The sequence below is a fragment of the Cryptomeria japonica genome, chromosome 1 (genome assembly GCF_030272615.1).
Source record: "Cryptomeria japonica chromosome 1, Sugi_1.0, whole genome shotgun sequence".
Classification (NCBI taxonomy): Eukaryota; Viridiplantae; Streptophyta; class Pinopsida; order Cupressales; family Cupressaceae; genus Cryptomeria; species Cryptomeria japonica.
This window is the reverse complement of record NC_081405.1, coordinates 139,822,514-139,845,104: the sequence shown is the minus strand read 5'-3', so window position 1 is coordinate 139,845,104 and position 22,591 is coordinate 139,822,514. Positions and strand designations below refer to the sequence as shown.

At 36.5% G+C, this 22,591-nt stretch overlaps 1 protein-coding gene across 1 annotated transcript; it reads right to left on the bottom strand.

Moving 5' to 3' along the window:
* Window positions 1–12,309: 12,309 nt before the first annotated feature.
* On the bottom strand, window positions 12,310–13,370 carry LOC131055110 (G-type lectin S-receptor-like serine/threonine-protein kinase LECRK4). The gene is made up of 2 exons (XM_057989756.2): window positions 13,086–13,370; window positions 12,310–13,002 (listed from the first exon to the last, which is right to left on the bottom strand). Exons 1-2 carry the CDS (start codon window positions 13,368–13,370, stop codon window positions 12,310–12,312), a joined length of 978 nt encoding a protein of 325 aa, XP_057845739.2.
* Window positions 13,371–22,591: the final 9,221 nt, after the last annotated feature.

Genomic DNA, 22,591 nt, shown 5'->3' with positions numbered 1-22,591 from the left:
AATCCCCATGGTATGGTGATTTCTTCACTTACCTCCACGATCACACACTTCCTCCCAACCAATCCAATAACCAACGAAAAACCTTCATCCGCCAAACCACTCAATACACCATCATTGCCCAAACCCTATACAAGCAAAGTCTTGATGGTACTTTCCTTCGATGTTTGAAAAAAGATGAGATAACAAAGGCCTTGAAAGAGGTATATGAAGGAATTTGTAGGGCTCACTCAAGCAGTCCTTCACTAGCAAAGAAAATCACGCGCGCTGATACTATTGGCCCACCATGGAAAATGACTCCTACTATTTTGTCATAAAATGCAAGAAGTGCCAAGTTCACGAAGACCTGATACATGCACCAACAAAGGAATTGCAACCAATCACAACACCATGGCCCTTTTGTCAATGGGGACTTAACCTTGTGGGTAAAATCCATCCATCTTCATCCAACAACCATAAATTTATCATTACCACCACCGAATACTTCACAAAGTGGATCAAAGCCATTCCACTTACCCAAGTCACCGACAAGAAGATCGCTCTCATTCATCCTTAATTACATCATCTGCTAGTATGGTGTACCCATGTCTATCATCACAGATAACGACCTTCCTTTCAAAAATTAGGATATCCGTGAGCTCTGTGAGAAATTTCACATCCAACACCATTTTTCCACCCCTATTACCCATAAGGCAATGGTCAAGCTGAAGCATCTAACAAAAAAATATTGCAAATCCTTAAAAAGACAGTCAATGATGATGTCTGTGATTGGCACATTCGATTAAATCTAGCACTATGGGCATATCGAAATAACATTCAAACCCCTACAGGCGCAACTCCCTACTCACTAGTCTATGGAGTAGAATCTATTCTACCTATTGAGGTTGAAATACCATCTCTACGTGTCTCTTTGAACAATTTGATAGATGATGAAGCATTCCAGGTCTCTAGTCTTCAGGACTTAGAACTAGTTGATGAACGGCGATAAGCTGCATACAACCACTTAAAATCCTATCAGCGGTGCATTTGAAGAAGCTATAATCATTGGGTTAAACCTCATATATTTGAGGTAGGTGATATTTTTCTCAGGGTGAACCCTCACAACCAACCAAATAGAGAACATCAGGGTAAGTTTGAATCCAACTGGTTGGGTCCATATGTTATCACTGTTGTATTTGGGTCTGGGGCATATTAGTTGGCAACTTTAGAAGGGGAACCACTAGCAGATCCAATCAACAACATGCACCCCAAACGGTTTCATACATAAGCTGGAAAGAGCATCAGGCTCCTCCAACTGTATCCGAAAATACCAAAACATTAAAAACAATTTCTTGAAGAAAATACAAAAAAATCATGAAAATAGTAAAGAAAAAATAATGCATCCAAATGGTGAAAATCACTTTGGTGGCACCTTGGGTAAGTGCGATGGTGAAAACATGGCAAACAGGCGCCACTCGTAAAATCTATGGCTCCATTGTCTTTCAGACTTTTTGCAATCATATCCATTGCATCCATTCATTCATTATTTATACCATGGCTTGTTATTGATCTGCAATCAAGGTTAGTACTTCATGTGTCCTGCATCCCACTTTTATAGCAACATCTAACTGGGGGAAATACTCTTAGACCTACTAATGGAAGTGGATTCTATATTACTTGTGATTCATTGAGTTCCTCATTTAAAATTGGCTGAAAATATACCAAAAACATTCAGAAACACTCACAAAATCCAAAAACATGATAAAACATCAAAAAATCAATCAAAAACATTGCAACATATAATATTCTTTGTACATACACATCACAACGGACACCAAATAAACATTTTGAGCTACTCAAACAACGATCACTTATCAAATCAATCAACCAAGTCAAAACATCTACACACACTCATCTTCGCAAGGATGCATCCTTCCCTTGAAACAAAGACATGATTACATTTTCTTTGACAAGAAAATTCTGTTTAGTTGATAAGCACTTGGTCGATTTGTTATTTATTTACTTATTTATATAAAGTTCCTACATTACTCTAGGATATCCACAAGTGATTAGAGTAGCCAGGATGGCTCCTAATATCTTTTTCTTTGTTTGTTATCTACAGATTGATCCAATGAAGTTTTGGGGCATGTACTAATGGTGTCTACATGGGAATTTCACTAAGATACGTGATCCTATGCATAAATACACTCATGAATCACTATGGCTTACTGACTACACTGTATACCTCGACCATTTGTGCATGAACCAGAATGGAGGGTAACTTTTCCTTGTCTATGATGTTTTCATCTAGGTAAAATGCTAAAAACTTGGTTCCTTCTACCTTGGCCAAGAACGATACTACCATGCTCAATGATGAAAATAAAGCACTATGAATAATCTATGGATCGTCATTTCATCTCATCTATATATATTGCATTTCGTTGCATTCCATTCATCCATACATCCATATAGTTGCATATCATTCATACATAAGTAATGACAATGGATAATCTCTCTTTTTTCAATCTTCTTCCATAGGAATGAGTCCTAGGTCCTCCATATCTTCTATCTAACAATCCCCCCTCACCCTCCCTATCTAGGTCATCATCATAGTCCCTTCATCAGTTCCCATCAACCCAATCAAGCCAGTTACTTTGTGTACGCAGGCACATCCACTCATACACACCTAGACTATCAACATATACTTTTTGATCAAGTATCTTCGAGTCTCAACAGGTAATCGATTATGGAAATCCTAGACTACAATAGACATTAATCACAATGACCTAGTCTCAATGGGTCTACTATGATTCATCACAACCAGCCTACAACGCAAACACTATCAATTGATCAACCAATCAAACACAATCAAAATAGACAATTACATCAATTATCTAAGTCTCAATGAGTATTTTGCTTCAGATACCTTGACTTCATCGGGCAATTACATCAATTGTCTAAGTCACAACAGGTCCCTTAATTCACTTACTCAGACTTTATCCTGTCCAAGTGAAAAACTAACATCAAATGTCACGCTTTGACTCAACCAAGGCAATTCAACCGATTACACCAGATTGTCCAGCCAAATTTTGATCAATTGTACAGTATCAATCAAAAGCATAAACATCTAATTTGCACAGTATCTCCTGGAAGACCTAAGGGTACTCACTGGCTTGTTGTTTCTCTATATTCACTCCATCTTCTCCCATTCTTTCGCCATTTTTCCTAAATTCTTCTATTCTACCTATCCCCAACTTCTTTTTCTATTTTGAGAGATCGCCCGATTTAAAAAAAAAAATCGGCCCATCTCTCGAGGGGGCGTACCACCCAATAAATTAATATTTATGGGGAATATTTCTTCACACCTATCTTTCTTTCTTTAAAACGACGCGATAAGCCGCACCATCTCAAAGAGGGGCAAATGTAGTCACATAAATCTGTCCACTTAATTAAATGAATATTTACTATTTATTTGATTATTTAACCATCAATAACCAGTTAATTAAATTAAATATTAATTTAATTCATCTTCAACCTCTTCTTCTATTAATTAAATAAATTATTGAATTTATTTAAATTAATTCATCAAGCCACACTATCAATCAATTAAATAAATAAAATTGATTTATTTAATTTAACCCCCTGTCCTCCTTTAAATAAAGAATCAAATATTTATTTAAATCCCTAAAACTACCCCCCACTTGCATTCTCCTACAAATGCAAGTTGCACCTATTTTGTTGAAATAAAGTAATTTTATTTGAATTAAAATCTTATTTTCTCTCACCCACCAAACCCACTTGCATCCTAAACCCATTCTAGATTCTTCTAAACCATTCCTAATTAGCCTAAACCCATCCCCTAATTATTGTCACATTCCTAAGCAGCTTGAAGTCACTTCTCAAAGCCTCCAAAGTCTTTGAAAAGCATTAAATGCTTTATGTCTCCAACAAGTTAACCCCTAAAGTCTTCCAAACCATTAATGGTTCTTACATGACCATTTATGGCTCTTACATAACCATTAATGGTTAACTCAACTCACACACATGGTTATAGACTTTCCCTCTAACTCAACCTCCATTTAACTCATGGGTCTCTTCAAGTATTCATTGCTTTGACCATGGTTATCCCCACTAACTCTTGCACAAGTGTTTGTCCATTGGATAAAAGCTTTATTCATTGGATAAAGGCTTTATTCATTCAACTCAAGCCTAGCCTTACCTCCTAAGGTAACCTTCATGTCATCTCAAACATTTAATACTTCTTCTCTCTCCTCTCAAGCTATCTCATGATGACATGTGTCATCCTGGGATTCGGTTGAAAACTCTCACATGGATCATAAACCCATCAATCCTAACCCTTGTTGAGATTACTCAATCTCAACTATCCATTTCTCTATTTTTCCTATATATAGAGCCCATTTCCTTCATATCCAGATCTAGAAATCTTGTATGCATAAAACTTATAGTAAATTTGAGAGAGCATTTAGAAGAACTTTTCTTTGTTATTTTGGCTAAAATTAACATAGATTAATTAAGTATTTTCTCATATTTAGCTTGTTTGCATTTGCATAATTAGTCATTTTCACAATCTTGAATCTCCATAAGACATCCATAATAGTGCAAAAAGTTGAGGGCTACAGTCATGAGGAACTTGGAGAGGAGAGGAACAAGGGAGGAGAAACTATGAACATGTTGGAGGGCATCTTGGAGGGTTTTATCTCATTCCTTTGTTTTTGTGTGCTTTCCATAATTTGTTTTATATCTCTCTTGGTATGCATCTTTAGGATTATAGTTTCATTTATCTTTTGTTTTTTATTGCTACTAACAATAGTAACATTTGAATCTTATGTTTCTTGCATCCCTTTTGCAGTGCATCAGAATGTATCAATTGCTTTAACATGCTTAATGAGACTCAAGCAATGATAATTACTTGATCAATATTTAATTATAGGAGAAAAACATTTATTACAAAACCTATCATATTAAGAAAACCTTGGGTTTTAGTCTAACACTTGGTTATCATTCTTAAGTGAAGAGAAATTCATCAAACCCCAATATTACTCCAATGTTCTTTTGTAATGGATGACACAAAAACATATTGTTAGTCCCCTAATTCTATTTATTTCTCTTGCTACATGTAATACCTTATTCCTTACAAATTTTCAAATCTCTAATAGAGAATATTTTAAAATACCAACCAAATATTTACAAGATGCAATAGACCCTCTCTCTAAGTTAAAGATTGCTTCATTTGAAAGATAATCATTACATTGGTACTGATCACTTGTCCCCAATTCCACCCCAACATGGGAATAATTGAGAGATGCATTCTTCAAAGTATTTAAAAAGGAAGGAGACAAATATTTATTATTATAATATATTATCACTATCAAAAGTGATCCCCAAAATCTGAATACTAATTTTAATAAGATAGAGGAACAATATCTACATCTAATTTATCTTTAGCAAACAAGGCAACTATGCTTTACCTCAACGTTTTTAACTTAGCCATCTTAATAATGAATTAAAATAGTATAATATGTACAACAAGGCTACCCGTATTTTGAACTTGCCAATGCTGCTAGAAGGTTCACTCTTAGTGCAAGCTGATTTTTCAAATATGAATCTTCGCACTCCAAATACTTCCAAACCATCGCAATATATATATCTACAAATCCAATCTAATATGCACTTCTCAAATTTATTTCAAAATGAAAGTTAAAATTCCTCTTGAGAGATTTTCAAATGAGATCATAAACTTAAAAGATAAAATCATCCTCAAAAATAAGTTTATAGAGGATGAAAAAAAATATGTGCTTCCCTTATAATGATACTCACACTTCTAGGACCTAACCAAGGGGAAATCTACAACAATAGAATAGGAAACAACAGGAGGACTCACACTTTTTATTATTCATCAACTAGGATTACAAATTTATAGTTGCATAGTACTCAACAATCCTCCCGTAAATCTTCTAAACAGTCTGATAGCTAACAGTTGTCTATTAAAAAGCTGATGGTCATTGACAACTAATTGAGAAATTTTTGACAACGAATTGAGACACTCAGATATCGGTTGATGTTGATACATACACACCCTGAGCACAATTCAGTTATGAATTATTCCGTAGCATCTATCTCTAATATAGAGCGCCAAAGCCATGAATTTGTTTTGCATAGAAGTTTAAATACTGAAAGATATTGTAGGTTTTATAAAACAAACAATAAAGAGAAACCACATTTATAACACACACAAGAATCTTTTGTTTATTCATATACATTGCAGCATAATGCACTTTGATGTAGAGAATAGATTGTTATTACATCAATTGCCTGCTACTTGATATATTACAGACTATATTTCAGTCATCACAATAAGCCATTATTTTATAGAGGTTTCAGCCCGAGTTCATGAATTCTAAGGACAGCTCATGATAAATTAGTTTCATGCTTCCAGCTCCAAAACATGCAAGGGTAATCGCTGTGGACGTGGGGGTACTTGAATAACTTTGTTGATAGATGGCCTCATATCTGGATTGTCTTGAATGCAACGCAGACCCACCGACACCATTCTCTGTACCTCGCTTAACTCAATTGTGACACCTTGGCGTTGCTGGTGCTCCACCAACTCATCAAGAGTACCATGTCCTAAGCAATCGTAGATCCAGTTAATTTCTTCCCTCCGCGTTCTTTTGCGACAAATAATTTCCAGCAGAACCACACCAAAGCTATAAATATCTGCTTTAGGGGCTGGCTTAACCAGCACACACTAAGCGTTGACCGCTTAGGTGGCTCGTGTGGGGTCCACTACTCCCGTCTCTCTTTCCGTTTGCAGTTTTCCGTTTGGTGTTAACATTCAAATTGTTCCCGCCTAGTTTTAAACTGTCTCTCCCGCGCATAGCACTGTCAAAGTCCCACGCTGCAGATTTTGTGATGCCAATAAAGAATTTAGCTGCGTCTCGTGTAAAATAGGTAGTTGCTACAGCTCTTTCCCGTCACCTGTGTGTAGGGATCTTTGAACCAGCGTATGGCCTTCCATCAAAGCGAAAGTGAAGAGGTATGTATGCAAAATGCTGAATAGTAGACAAGGCATATGAAATTACACAACCTTCGCCCACATCCGTCCTTCCTGTGGCTTATAATAGTTTATGGTGTCTACAAAAATGTAAACTAAGGGATTTCCGCCTAATATTATTGTTTGAAATGCTTTGCCTTGGCCAGCATGTATGCCAGATGTGGAAGTATGGATCAGATGCGCGAACTATTTGACAGATTGCCTCAAAGAACTGCGATGATTGATTTGTTATTTTAGAATAGGTATGTATAATATGCGTTTGTGTAGGTAATTCAGCATAAAAGAAACTGTTGATATTGTTGAACCTTTTGAAGGCCTCCTGCTATCCATCTTTGCACCGATCTATGCATAATTTATTCACGGGCTTGTTCTTTTTCTCTTAGTTTCTCTAATTTCCTATGTGTGAGGTAGCATCGATGCCTGCAATGTTTTCAAAATAGGAAAGGGGAAGTTGGTTGCCACCTCAACTGTTACTGTTTTTAAAGCTGAAGAGTGGTATCCTGAACAATCCATTTGTTCTTTAATAAAATAATATGATGTAATTTATAAGCCTTCTATTTAGATACAAATTTGATTTATTTTAAATTTGTACGTACGAGTAGTTGTTGATTTATTTATTTCATTAAGAGATTATATAGATGGTACTTTGTGAGTATTTATGATTAGTATATTTTGCATTTTTGATATTGAGATGATCATGATAAAAAGATATTCAACATTTGTAAACAATGTCAATGTCTTAAGAAAGTTGAATCATATCAAGAGAGGATACTTATATCATTTTTCCAAGTGAAGGTACATGTTATAGAAAATTTAGCATATATGTATTATCATTATAGGAAGTAAAGTCATATTAATCTCCCATCTATGCCAAATATAAAGCTTTTACCAAATGTTGATGTCATGTGAACACTTTTGGTATTAGAACAAACATTATCATATTAGGGGTATTTTTGTACCAACTATAGAGTCTATGTGGATTTGCAACTAAGTTAGACCCTACCCTTCATGCATAAGTCATACAAGAGAATTGGGTATAATTGATGCAACCAATCCAATGTACATATCACAATTGACATCATGTTATAAATAATACCCTTTGCCAAGGATTTCAATGGTACTCAAGAACCACATGTCTCCACAAGTACTAAATGTTTCCACATGAAATGTTGGTATAAAATAGAAACATGTAGCATTTAGTATGAAAATAAACATTTAGTTTTGAACACAATATATAATATAAATAAGATATATGTAGTGTTAGAAACACACAAAATAAAATACAAGATTGATACATGTAAGTTCAAATCTATGATAGGCACGTGTAGTGTTTAGAGATGGAAAAAGTGCATCTAAACATGTAAATTAGGTTTACATGTACTCTATACATAACACTTCCACTAATCATATTCACTAGCATCATATAATATAGGATATTCTTTTACCTTTGAACATATCATCCAATATGTATATATTCAAGTGTTGACCCATGTACATTTCAAACATTTCACATAGTAACATGAGTTTGTTATCCTTTCTAGGATTACACCTAAAATTGTTCAAGAAGTGTAGCTACTTATTACATACATTAGTCAAATATGCTCCCAATGACATCACTTGATCATTGAAAATCTTGTAAGTAAGGTCAAAATTTACAAAATAGATAACCATAGTCTCCTTTCACATATAGCACAATCTAATGTAATTAAAAGAATAATTGTAGCCTATGACAAATTTAGATTAATAATAGTAAAAGGTTCACTCATTCTTTTTCATACTACTATCGATAATCATAGTTCAACATAATTAATTTTATTTCATGGAAACATACCATTAGTTTCATTACCACAAATTACTTTTGCCAAGGTGAAAAGGCTAAACAATTATATATAATAAAATGTTAACATTAAAATTATAATTAAAAAATATGGATAAAAAAGAGAATGCATACAAAACAACTCACTCAATCCATGTGGAAGAAAGGAAGGTGAGGAGTTGTACATGAGGAAGAAGATAAAATGGTGAGGGTTTCAGAAGACTAACATGTGAGAGGATATGAGAATGTGTGTGGAAGTTATGAAAAGATGATCACACACATGTGTGAGAATGTGGAGTTTTTTGTGGTGATGATAAGTGAAAGATCCCCCAAATGTGTAAAAATGTAAAGATTTATGAGACATGACAATTGCTTGAGATCTTGAATATATGTGAGAATGGGAGGTGTAGATATTCGATAATGAATGATGAGGATTATGACATTATTTATTTCTTAAAATTATAAAAAAGGTTTCTCATTTGTGGAAATGTTAGAGTTCAAAGATTGAAGTTGCCTCTTGACACATGCTAGGAATTTGTTAAATATTGAGGATTAGATGTATGCTACTTGACTAATGTTGAAAATTTGATAGGCATTGGGGTTTGACGATACTAGTCAACCCATGCCAAGGACCTCTCGTAGGTCAAGTATTGAGTTTCTAGGTCTAATACATGTCAATGCGCCATCAAAGGTTAGGTATTAGGATTCTAATTGATGCATACTAGGGACTTGTTGAAGGTTGGGGATCAAGGTTGCAACCTAACAACTGCCAGCTACTTGTATTTGAAGGAAAAGAAGTTGTGATACTATCATACAAACAATAAAGGGTGGTAGAAAATAATTCAAGTGGATATCTCTAGTGAAAAATGTTTTCAATTATTGAAGTAGAAAGTGATTGAAGATATGTATTATCATTGTCCAATTTTGATAAAGTGTTCCAATTTGATTGCAATACAAGTGATACGATGAAGTTATGGATTATAACAAGAGGGAAGGCCCATATCCTACTTAAAGAAAAAGTTAAATGAAGCTACTATCGTCTCAAGTAACACGACTTCATTTTCCACTCCTACTATTATATTATTGCATTTGTGTGCATTCAACTATTTTATGGCCCACATATTTGCACCTTTAACATTCTCCATCAAAGCTTCTATCTCTCACATGATCAAATCTTCAACCTTTATTTGATTAGGTAATTTATTGAGCATCATAGCCAATTTTCTAATTATAATTAGTGTTATCTTCTTTATCCTAGATATACCTCCTTTTGGCCACATGCATTTTAACTTTATCATCCTTAGTGAGCTCTCTGTTACCAACAATTTAAACCTTTATATAATCTAAATCTCATTGTAAAGTCTTGATAATTTATCCTCAACTTTTAATATATATTGGTAAGATCATCAATAATTCATAGATTGATCATACTGAACTCACCTTGTATGCATAGTCTTAACCATTAAATGCCATTATTCATCTCATGGTGATCCATCCTAATGGAAATTCTTTAAACTCCTTAGTGTAACACTTCCCACTCGTTTCCTTTTATTTTAAAATTTGTAGCTTATTGAGTAGCTCAAGATGATTTCAATCCTAGAAACTTGGCCCTCATTCTTCACACCATCCTATTCCACCAAGTGATATTCTCTTTACCATTTTTTCTCCATTCAACCTACACATATTTCTACCAAATTGTAGTGTGTCCTTTCAACCCTATTTACACCACCTTCACTCTCTTTGGATCCTCAATATTTTCATATTCAAAACACTCCTCCTTTTTGGTTATCTAATTAATTAATTTTTTCAATTATAGACTTATTGAGAAGCATGAAATTAGAATTTTTATTATTGTTCCTATCCTATATATGGCCTCAAATATTCCTTTCTAACCCACATTCATTTCATCACCTATGTATCTTAATTCTCTTATCTTATTACGCCATCTTTTCCTTTTTCCTCACTATAAAATCTTTTCATTTGTTTAAGCTCTTCTCTTATAACCTTCTAGGACATCCATCCTTTCTTGTCTCCCCTTTATGGATTCCAATATTTGAACAACGATACCCACAACTTCTTCTTCTACTAATATTATTTTTAGCACTCTTCCTCTCGAAGGCATCTTATTGCCTTATCTCTCTTCTTCTTACATTTCCAAGTCTTTTAAAATCTAAAATTCTTTATTGTTGGCAATACATAGCCAATAACGATCAATACCTTCATTTGAAGACAACCTACTTTAAATCTTACAATAAACTTTTCCTATAGTTGTAGCTCATATTAGTGCCATAGTGGTGGTGACATAACCATATGATGTTATATTTTGGACTCAAGATCCATACGATAACTCATAATTAGTTTTAGAGATGCCATGTTGTTTTACTAAATGCACATAGCCTTCCAAATAATCAGTAATACTTCTTATAGTTAATTTCCTACTACACCAAGTCACTCTAGTCTCTATGTACAACTCTAAATAATTCCGTAGATATATTCAAAAGAAAAATGTTAATACTTAATAAACTCAAGTAATAAGTATAAATTCTTCAACATGAAATTAGTTAAGAATTATATACTTTGAGTTATAAATTGAATCCATATTTTATTTTTCAATATGACTTATTAGAATTCAAACATAATAAATTACTTTAAATACATTTAAAATATATTTTTAACATATTTAATCAAATCTAAAATCTATATAAATTTCAATTACAATTATAAAATCAAATTATTTATTTATATTTACATTAAATGCTTAAACATTTCAATATACTTAAATTCAGTTAATAATTAATTTTTGATAGTTTACATGGAACTGCATCTTTTTTGAGGCAATATGTCAAACAGTTCACATGTCTGATCTATTCTTCGACATCTTGCATACATAATGGCTAAGGCAAAGCATTTCAAACTTTAATATCTGGCGGAAATCCCTCCCTTTACAGTTTTGTAGACACCGTAAGGAAGGATGGATGTGGGCGAAGGTAGTGCAGTTTTAGCCTAATGATTCTACAACTTAATTAACAGATCCATTTTGTGTATATCCCGCAATCAATTACGTTCCCAGAGAATTTGCTGTCAAACAATTCATTTGCCTTATTTATTCTTCAGCATTTTGCATACGTACCTCTTCCCTTTCTCTTTGATGGATAGCTGTACGCTGGTCCAAAACTCCCTACACACAGGTGACGGAAAGGAGGTGTAGCAGCTATTTCCCATGAGGCGCAACTAAATGCTTTATCGGGATCACCAAAACTTCTGCAGCGTGGGAATTTGACAGTGCTATGCGCGGGAGAGACAGTTTAAAACTAGGCGGGAACGATTTGAATGTTAACACCAAACGAATCTGCAAACGGAAAGTGCGACGGTAGTAGTGGACCCCACACCAGCAACCTAAGTGTTCAACGCTTAGTGTGTGCTGTTTAAGGGTGGTTCTGCTTTAGCAGTAACATTGCTCACCATTGAGTAACTCAGGCGCCATGTAATCAGTGGTGCCCCGAGCCGAAGTCAAGGTATGATGAGTCTGTTCGGCCGTGAACAATTTTGCTATGCCAAAGTCACATATTTTAGGATTGTAATTTTGGCCCAGCAGAATGTTTTGGGGCTTTATGTCAATGTGCAGAATTTGGGGACCGTATCCTTGATGCAGATAGCGGATACCTCTTGCTATTCCCTTTGCAATTTGAACACGTACTCTCCAATCAAGAAAGACGCTACCCCTGAACAGAACTTTGCCTAAAGATCCTTTGCACATGAACTCGTACACCAGAAACCGATGTGGACCCTCTTTGCAGAAACCGTACAATCTGACAAGATTTTTATGATGGCTTGTACCAATAGCCTTCATCTCCGTTTCGAAGTCGCTCCGTTCATTTTCTGCCTGGGCTTCTTGAACATGAAGTTTCTTCACAGCAACTTTCATAGCACCTGCTCTTTCATCAGGCACGGAGCCCTCATTTGCTCTTTCATTAGGCAAGGAGCCCTCAAAGACGGTACCAAAGGCCCCGTTTCCTAGCACTCTACTGAAATCTGTAATAGTTTCTATCTCAGTATAAGAATACTCTTTCCAGCCTTCCACAACCTTAGACTCGCGTGTAGTAAGCTTTGCGCTAACTATACTGTTCTCTTGGGGCTTTTTGTGACAAAAACACGCCACGAAGAAGGCAGCTGCAAGAACAAGGACAAAACCAGAAGGCCGATGCCAATCATCAAAACCAGCTCTACAGCAATCCTTCGCTTCCTTTGTTTTCCCGATGGTGGTAGGATGTCGCCAGCCACTTTCACAAAAGATCTAGTTGTAATGTCAGCTCCTTGACGGCCGTCAGTCATAGGCAGCATTTTCATGTAGCAAGCTGCATCGCCAACCGTCGGAAGTACGCCATGTGTTACCACAACACACATGCAATCATTTAGGCAGGCCTGCAGACATTCTTCCTCAGTAAGATTCGTCAAAACTGAATAATCGCCGCTCCCCCAGCTCGTGTTGTTGACAGGTAACATGTTGCTTCCTGCACTGCTGCAGCTCAGCCCTGGCGATGAGCTTCGCATGCATCCTGAAAGGGATAGTCGCTGTCGATAAAATTGAACTGAGGAGGACAAGTGAAGTCGGGCTCGTTCTGGCTGTTGATCTGACAAATGCCGTTCCGTCCACACTGACCCTTGACCTGTTTGCATGGGTCACTCACTGGCTGCCATACAGATGACCAAGAAGCATTTCTGGTGTTCCACACATACTGTGCTAGAATTCCGTCGCTCCCGAGTGTCACTCTACGAGGAAACTGCCCATCTCCAGCGTCGCCTTCTGTGAGAGTGTAAACTGTCATGTTGGTGCTGTTTACTATATGCAAGAGCCCACTCGATTCAAATTACAAACTTAGTTCCCCAGATGTCATAGCAGCCCAGTAAGCACCATCAGCCACGCCCGTCCGCTCAGCATTATAAATTACCAAATTGCCGTCCTATTGCATGGAAAGTTGAAATCGGCCTGTAGAGTAGTTTGCTGGTGAAGCCTTCGAAAACATGTCGGCCTTCCATTTGAGCATCTGACCAGGCAAGAGGGTGTCTGTAGGATAGTCGAAGCTCTGCCAGATAGGATTAGATTGCGCATTTAATAGCACAAAGTTCCCACTGTCCAGCATTGAAGCCGATGCAACCTTTTCAGAGAGAGCAACGGACCATTTCAGATTTGTTTGATCATCATACATGTTGAGGCCGTTGTTTGTCAGCTTCAGTGTAGCCGCTTTTCGAAGAGGAATGTCTCTCTCATCCTTGATAACTGTCCAGACCAGAATTTGCGAAGAGATACTGTCAAACCAAACGCCCAGCACAGAGTGTTGGAGTGAGCGTATAGAAACCAAAAGCAAACTGTCCATTTGGTGAATCCCATTTGGAATTCTCAGACGTACTAAGAGTGGTGCTACTTGAGATTTCAGGTATCGGAGCCACTAGGTAGATGAGCTCATGAAGGAAAATGAGAGAGAGGAGTATTTGAAACGCAGCCATAGATGAAATGAGGGGAAGAAGCTAATCAATTTGATTGTAGTACCTATATTATAACCAGGGTACCAAACATTGTAGGTCGTATTCAGCGGGCACGAAACTATTTCTCCAACTAGGTAAGGAATAAAAAATATCGAGCGGATCAACAACAACGTGTCATTTGCTTACCGAATCCGTGATGTTCACTCGCCGGCAATTTGGACCCAGTTTTCACTTGCGCAAATATCCTCTAGATTCCATCAAGAGAGATTTAAGTCCATATACAAAGTCCCGTACAATGAATGACCTGATGAGAACACACGAAAGGACTTTATATTAATTTTTTTTTTAAATTGCTGTTTCGGGAATAATCACTCTTATTCGGACAGTATTCATTTTATTTTAGTTAAGGCGAGCTAATTCCGGCTATCAACGGTTAAAGAGGTGTGCAAGAGGATCGAAATCTTGCTCGCGGGTTCGATTTCACCGTCACCGTTTTCCCCTTTAGTTTTCTAGTTAGGGGCTTTTCCCTATATATTTACTTTCCTCCCGTACAAATATTAAAGAGAGAATTTTAAAAAGTTTGAAGTGGATAAACACAAATAAAGTGAACAATATCACAGATTTTTAATGACTGGAATATGCAAAGCAGTTGTATGAGAATTAGATAAAAGATATCATAGAAGGGCTAAACTTTTCTCTTCAAAAGATATTAAAGAAAGAATTAAAAAGCGTGCATTGAGTAAAGATAGAGATATAGATGGTGTACAAACATAATACTTAAAATGGGGTCTGGAAGTCCTCACACCACACATCAAAAGTTTAATTAGTGGGTTCATTCAGAATGAGTTTTCAAAAATTTGGACAACTACTATTGCTCCCCCTTCGCTCAAAAGTGGTGATATCAACAACCCTTCAAATTACTACACTATAATGATCAATCATTTTTGGTAAAGCTTTTGGGAGCATGATAGAAAGACAAATTTGTATTTGGGTTGAAAAGTAGAAAAAGAGGACAAAAAGTCAAGTGGACTTTAAGCCAAAACATTCTACCATTGACCGTTGCATTACACTCAAACACTTGATTGAGAAGGTTTACTAAAAGCCTGAGAAACAAAGAAAAACCAAAGAGAGCCCACTCCTCCAGACTCTAAGACAGAAATCCCACATCAAACTAAACAACAAACAAGCTCCACACAAGGCACATAGGTGAGTCCCCAAAGACATAACTACTTAGCCACAACCATAACCAAAAACCAGAAAAAAACAGAAAATTAAAAAAAAACAAAAAAACTATTACACAACCAAAAAAAAAATGCAACAAAACCCTCACCCTTACAACAGTCAACCCCGACGCTAACCCCACCAAATCACTACACACAAAGTGCTCTCACTTGGAAACAAAGGAAGGCGAGCGGCTAGGATTTCCCCTACCCCATGAAGCCTATCGCCATCCCAAATGTCCTATTATATAATTATTTAATTTTGAATAGTTTTATTATTACTATATATTATATGTTATTAAATAAAACAAATAAAGAAATTTACATGTAATATAGTTTATTATAATATGTGTTAAACTTTTATTTATGTTAATTAAATTTATTATTATATGTTATTAAATAGTATAGAGAGAAGATACATAGAAGACAAAAATAAAGGAGGAAATAAATTTAGGAGATGAGAGGAGGCTTAAAAAAGAAGGATCAATGTAGAAAATGGAAGTCATTAGAAAAAATAAATATAAGGAAGAGTTGGGTTGTAGCTTATTGAAAATGATATGTTCATTGATTACACCATCTCTAGAGTGTGAATTAAATTTTGATCTTAAATTTTCTATTGAAACTAAATTCTTTTATTTATTATTATATACAATATTTTAATTAAACATACATGTGTGGGGTAATTGGATCAAGATGTTACAATCTATTTTTTATTTTAAAACTAATTATAATAAATATTATTGGTAAAATCATTTAATTGAGAAATGTTCTGATTGATTGAAAAACAAGTTTTAAGGACCCGAAACCATTACAACATAGTTAAATAAAAAGTTGAGAAAATAGAGTCCTCATACAAAGCGACTGGTCCAAAATACCAACGAACAGAAAAAAAAGCTAAACAACAAAAAACAGCAAAGAACCCAAGGAGACACTACATAGTAATTTTCTTCAGCAGATCCTCTGCCTTAGTCACCAGCTCATCATAGGTTGCCCCAACTGCTTTTAGCTCCTCCAGGTCCTTATTCACTTTCTTTTCCTTCCTCTTTCCACGGGTGTGAGTTCTGGGACCTTGGGCTTCCCCGGTTCCTTCTACATCCAGGTCAATTTCCTGGGTTTCCTTTTCATCATCGAGCTTGCTGATGAGGGTATGGGTGTTGTTGGCTGAGATTTTCAGAATGTTGAGACTCTGCTCCGCAATGTTCTTGAGGCACTCCTCTATCTTGTCCACTTTGGCAACTGTATCCGAGAGCGTTTTTTTCGCTAGTTTCCTCCAGGGTTTTTCTATCCTGTATCTCCTTTTCAATTTTCTCAAACCGGGGATTAAAGGCATCTCTGATGTCTTCCGCTTTGGCAATTGTGTTCTTCAAATCTTCGATATAATCGGCCATAGTGTTCCCCTCTCCAATGTTAATCGTCTCCAGGATCATGACTTTGTTGCAGAGTTTTTTGTATTCATCCATAGTATTCTTATTCCCATCAATAAGTCATTCAATGGTTTTCATAAAACCCTTCAAGGCCTCGAGGTGAGGACCAGGAGAAGGAGTAACTTTACCAGGAGTTATCTGTTCATCTTTAGCAATATGGAGGACAGAAATGGTGTCAGCGGCCCTGAGGGTCTCCTCCATAGTCTCCATCTCCAGGCTTTGTTCAGCTTCCAGGGTTCTTGTTTGTTTGTCCTCTTCCGGTTCCTTGCTTGTGTCCTTCGGATCTTTGCCAGTCTCTTCTGTTTTCTTTTGCTTCTTCCTAGGTTGGGCTTGGTTTTTACTTTTTTCCTTCAGCACTCCCTTAGGGTTCTTCTTCTCCTCAGGGAAATCAGAGTCCTCTTCTTCCGAAGAAATACTAATCAAGGGTTTGCTTTGGGGTTTTTTGCTCTTAGAAGAAGAGGGTCTTGATTTCCTCTTCTTGCTCCTCTCATACTCTGAGTTGTCAGAGCTTTCCTCATTATCAGTCGAGGAATCATTATCTGAATCCTCCTCCTCTGAGAAATCAGAATCAGACATTTCTTCTTCTGAATCCACAGAGAGCTGCATTCGATTGATTTTACTGGCCTTTAGATGATCATAAATGAGGACCATAAGTCCCTGGTGCATTGCAGTGTCACCCCGAGGATTTTCTTTATATGCTTTTAGGGATGCTTTCATAGAACAAAGAAAGAAGTAAGGGAAATTCACCTTATCGTTATGCCTAAAATGATTTAAGAGGGCAAAGTGATATCCATATACTTTCGTAAACCTGCCATTTAGAGTTATATACCTCATTAAAACAAAGAGAATTTCCCGCCAGGGCTTTGCAAAAGCCTTAGGCGGGCAATAGGTTTTGCTCAACTTTACCAATCTTTTCTTCTCTTTCTCTATGACCGGGTACCTTTCAATGGCTTCCCTGCTGACCTTCCTATCTCTGTAGAAATTGCAGCCCTCCCTTTTGAGTCCCGTAGCTTTAACTATTAACTCTTCGTCAATTTCCACCAGTTGGTCGCCCATTTTAAGCTTGCCCTTCTTCCAATTTTTGCAGAAGAAGCTGGTTTTCTTTCCATCATGGCCATGGAGTCTCTCAATGAAGCTCGAAAGACCACCCTTCTACAAAATTTCCCACACCTCTTATTTCTGTTTCCACTCCTTGCAACTTCCTGGCTCATATCTTCTCCTATTTCTGCCCATGGTGTCGTATCTCACAGTCAAGTTCAGGTTACAGAGCTTGTGAAACAGAAAGCTTTTCGAAGCTAAAACAAAAGCCCAGAAAGCATGCGTAGCATTAATGATTTGACAAGTTATAATGCACGTTTTGCTAACTTTGATGTTATAATGAGTAATTCCCTCATTATCGAAGTAACTCGAAGTGCTTACTTCAGTACATATCATAATTGCCTTGTCAATCAAGATTCTTTGGGGTACTTCGATATCTTTCATTTATTATGATTTGTCTTACATCTCCGGGAAGACCGCTCTCACCTGTCCACGTGGTAATTGTATCATTCTTCACTGCCACGTTTGCAGCCCAATTAGCAGAACAGTTGGCCTCCCGATATATATGGGATATGTGGCATTTTTTGAAGGTTCTGATGATGTCAATGGCAGAAAAAAATTATATTGTGGATTGACCAACAGGGCTAAGAGGTCCCATTGAGACACTTAGTAATATTATTGGAATCCCCTTTGATCTAGAGATGGGTGCAGTTCCATTTTTTGGCTAGAATAATGCCTTGAAGGGCTGCCATAACTTCCACCTTATGATTGGTTTGAATGCCAATAGGGACAGCAACCATACCTTTGCAAATGCCTCTGTCGTCTCTGAGAATAGCTCCACAGCCTGAAGGACCTGGATTTCCTTTGGCTGCTCCATCAAAATTGATTTTAAGCCAACCATGGGGAGGGGTTTGCCATTTAACTTCAAGCCTTTTATTGTGGCTGATATTATGACCATCAGTGATCTTCATATTCCAGGCTCTTAAGATATTTGACTCCAAAGAGTTGTTTGAGTAACAAGAGACCTCCAGAGACCTCCATAGTTCCCATATTTTCCTAAATAGCCCTTTGAATTTTCTGAAAAACAATGTCTTGATTTAAGGACACATCTCTGAAAATTCGGTTGTTTCTTTCTTTCCAAAGACCCCACAGAATGTGAGGCAGAGAGAGCTGCCACATACACCTCAGAAAAGAGTTGGTCTAATGAATTTGCCAAGAAGAGAACAAATCTCTGATGTTACTGGGAAACACCCAAGCAAGACTAAAGCTTTTGAGGAAGCTTTCCCAAACAGAGTTTGAGAAAGAACAGTGGAGGGCAAGATGGTCCACTGACTCTTCCTCTTGAAAGAACAACACACACCTATTTGGAAGGGCAAAACCTCTGCATTTAAGGTTGTCAATAGTAAGGATCTTATTCTGGAGAATAGTCCAGAAGAACATATTGATTTTAGGAGTTGGCCCTTTTAACCAAGCCTTAGACCAGAAAGGATTCATAGGAGGGGAGGGGGAGAGGATACAATACATCAAAGATACAGTAAAGGTATCTTTGGGGTTATATTTCCAGATCAGGGAATCCTCTTCCTTATTCAGCCAGATAGCAGACAGTTGGGTTTTGAGCTTGGAGAGACTGGGATGAATACTATCAACATTCTGCCAGTTGTTCCCATCCCAGTAATCTGCCACTAAGGTACCAAAAGAGCCAATACAGGGGGGGGCATAGGAAGCCCACTCATGGAAATCCATTAGGGGTTCGTCAAAAAGCCAGGGATCCTCCCAGAATCTCACTTTTCTACCATTTCCAAGTTTCCATGTCACACCTTTAGCAATCACCTCTTTACATTTAGAAACATGGTTCCAGATATGAGATCCATTTATACTGAGATCCAATTTAAGAAAAGAAGATAGAGAAGAGGACAGAAGAGAATACTTACTTCTCCAAATTTTGTACCATTCAGAATCAGAGTTAGACCATCTCCAAACTTGTTTTGACAAGAGAGCTTCTTTTAAAGTGCGAATCCTCCTAAGCCCCAGACCACCTTTTCTTTTTGGCTTGCAGACCTGATCCCATGCCACCAAGGACATTCTTTTCTTTTCCTCCACCCCAGACCATAGGAATCTTCTTTGAATTTTCTCAATAGCTTCAGCATACTTGACTAGAATTTTGAATAAGCTAAGAGTTTAAATGGGGATACTTTGAAGAGTATCCTTAAGAAGAAGGAGCTTACCAGCTTGACTTAAGAGAGCCCCTTTCCAACCTGCAAGTTTTTTGTGAAATTTATCAACTAGTGAACTCCAATAGGAGTCAGGAGGGGCAATCCCCATGGGGAGACCAAGGTAGGTAGCAGAAAGGTCAACAATCTTACACTCCAGAATTCTGCTGATCCTTTGTTGTCTTCTCTCCGGGGTGTTAATGAAAAATACATCACTTTTGGCCCAGTTAATAAGCTGCCCCGTTGCAGAAGCATATTTACACAAGGTATTCTTTAGAACTTTATCTTCTGAGATGCTTGAATCCCCCATAATTATTGTATCATCAACAAACTGCTGGTGTGAACAAATAAGGTTAGTAGAAGAAGATTGGAGACCCTTAAAGGATCCTATCTGCACCAAATTTTCCATGGTCCGTCCAAAGCATTCTGCCACAATAATGAATAGGATGGGGGAGATAGGATCTCCTTGCCTAAGACCTCTCGAAGCTTGGAAAAAGGTTGAAGGAGAATCATTGACAAGAACAGCAAAGGACGCAGTAGTGGTAAGTTAGGATAAAAGATCCACAACTTTTGGGGCAAACCCAAAGGCAGTGAAGACTTTCTGAAGAAGAGACCAGTCCACCCTATCATAGGCTTTGGAGAGATCTATCTTAAGGATGAGACCCTGCTTCTTCGCTTTAACAAGAGAGTGAATGTTCTCATGAACAGTAATAATGGAATCGAGAATTTGTCTTCCAGGAATAAACCCATTCTGCTGGTGTTTAATAAAAGTTGGGAGAATAGACAAGAGTCTAGAGGTCAGGACCTTAGATATGATCTTGTAAAAGGAATTGCAGAGGCTAATAGGTCTGAACTTGTCCAGAGAATCAGCACCTTGAATCTTGGGGATAAGAGCAATAAAAGTACCATTTATTTCCTTCAAGAGTTTTCTAGCCCCAAAGAATTCCTTAACCCCATTAGCAACATCAGTCCCGATAATGTCCCAGAACTCTTGAAAAAAGAGCATTGGGAAGCCGTCAGGACCAAGAGCTTTATTTCCATCAAAGGAGAAAACAACATTTTTAATTTTTAAGGTGGAAAGAATGGAAGAGAGAAAAACATTATTTTGGGCATCAATGAAATGAGGAATGTTCTGAAGAAAAGAGGACTGAACTTCAGCATCTAGACTTTGATCCCTCGAAAGGAGGTCCGAGAAATACCTCTTAGCTTCATTCCTTATTTCATCTTCCTTGACCAACTCCCCACTGTCCACAACTAACTTGTTCATCTTGTTGGTAGCTTTATGTTTGATGGTTGACATATGGAAGAATCTTGTATTCCTGTCTCCTTCCTTGAGCCATATGCATCTCGATCTTTGCTTCCATAACATTTCCTCTTTAGTAATAATATCATGGTATTTCTTAAGAATCTCATTCTCCTTAGCAATAGAAATAGTACTAAAACCATCCTTCTGGATCTGGTCCTGTATCTCTTTTAGGTTTTCTTGAATTTTACTCTTAGCCTCAAATATATTCCCAAAGCTGTTCTTATTCCATATTCGGATGTTGTCCTTCACACTTTTGAGCTTCTTAACCACTTTGAACATTGTCGTTCCCTCAACTTGGATACTCCACCATTTTTTAGTATACTTTTTAATATCAGGGTGAAGAGTCCACATTTTTTCAAATCTAAAGGGATAGTTTTTTCTTCTGTTGATCAAATCAGCATTAAAAGTAATTTAATTGAGAAATGTTAAACTGAATTAAAAATATATTTGTTAGATTTAAAACATCATATTTTTTCATTTTAAGAACTCACCTTAATGTTTGTTTTGTATGATATTGATATAATCATGATAAATGAGAAAAAAATAAGTCGGATTAAGATAATATTTGTAGATCTTTATTGCATTCTATTCTTTTGTTTTTGAAATTGTCATAATTTTTATTTTTATCTATTGTAATATAATCACCATATTTAAAAATGATAAACTAAATCAAAACATTATTGATAGATACATTCTATTATACTTTACTTTATAATAAAATAAAAATAATAAAATATTTTAGAAAAACCAAAAAAATTACAAAGACACATCCACAATGTTTATGAATTCAGAACCAGAAAAAATAAAAACATTAATAAACTATTTTTGCACCAACATTAAACGGATCTTTTGCATTATAACCTAACATTAACCAGCCATATTAAGCGGGAAAAAGAGTATTTCTCGAACAACTTAAACAACCAAATAAATAAAAATTGCTTACCCAACAATTCTGAGCGACTCTTCAGCAAAGAGTGCGCAAATTTCTACTACATCAAATCAACAAAGATTAGAGTTATTATATAGTGTCCGATCTGATGAG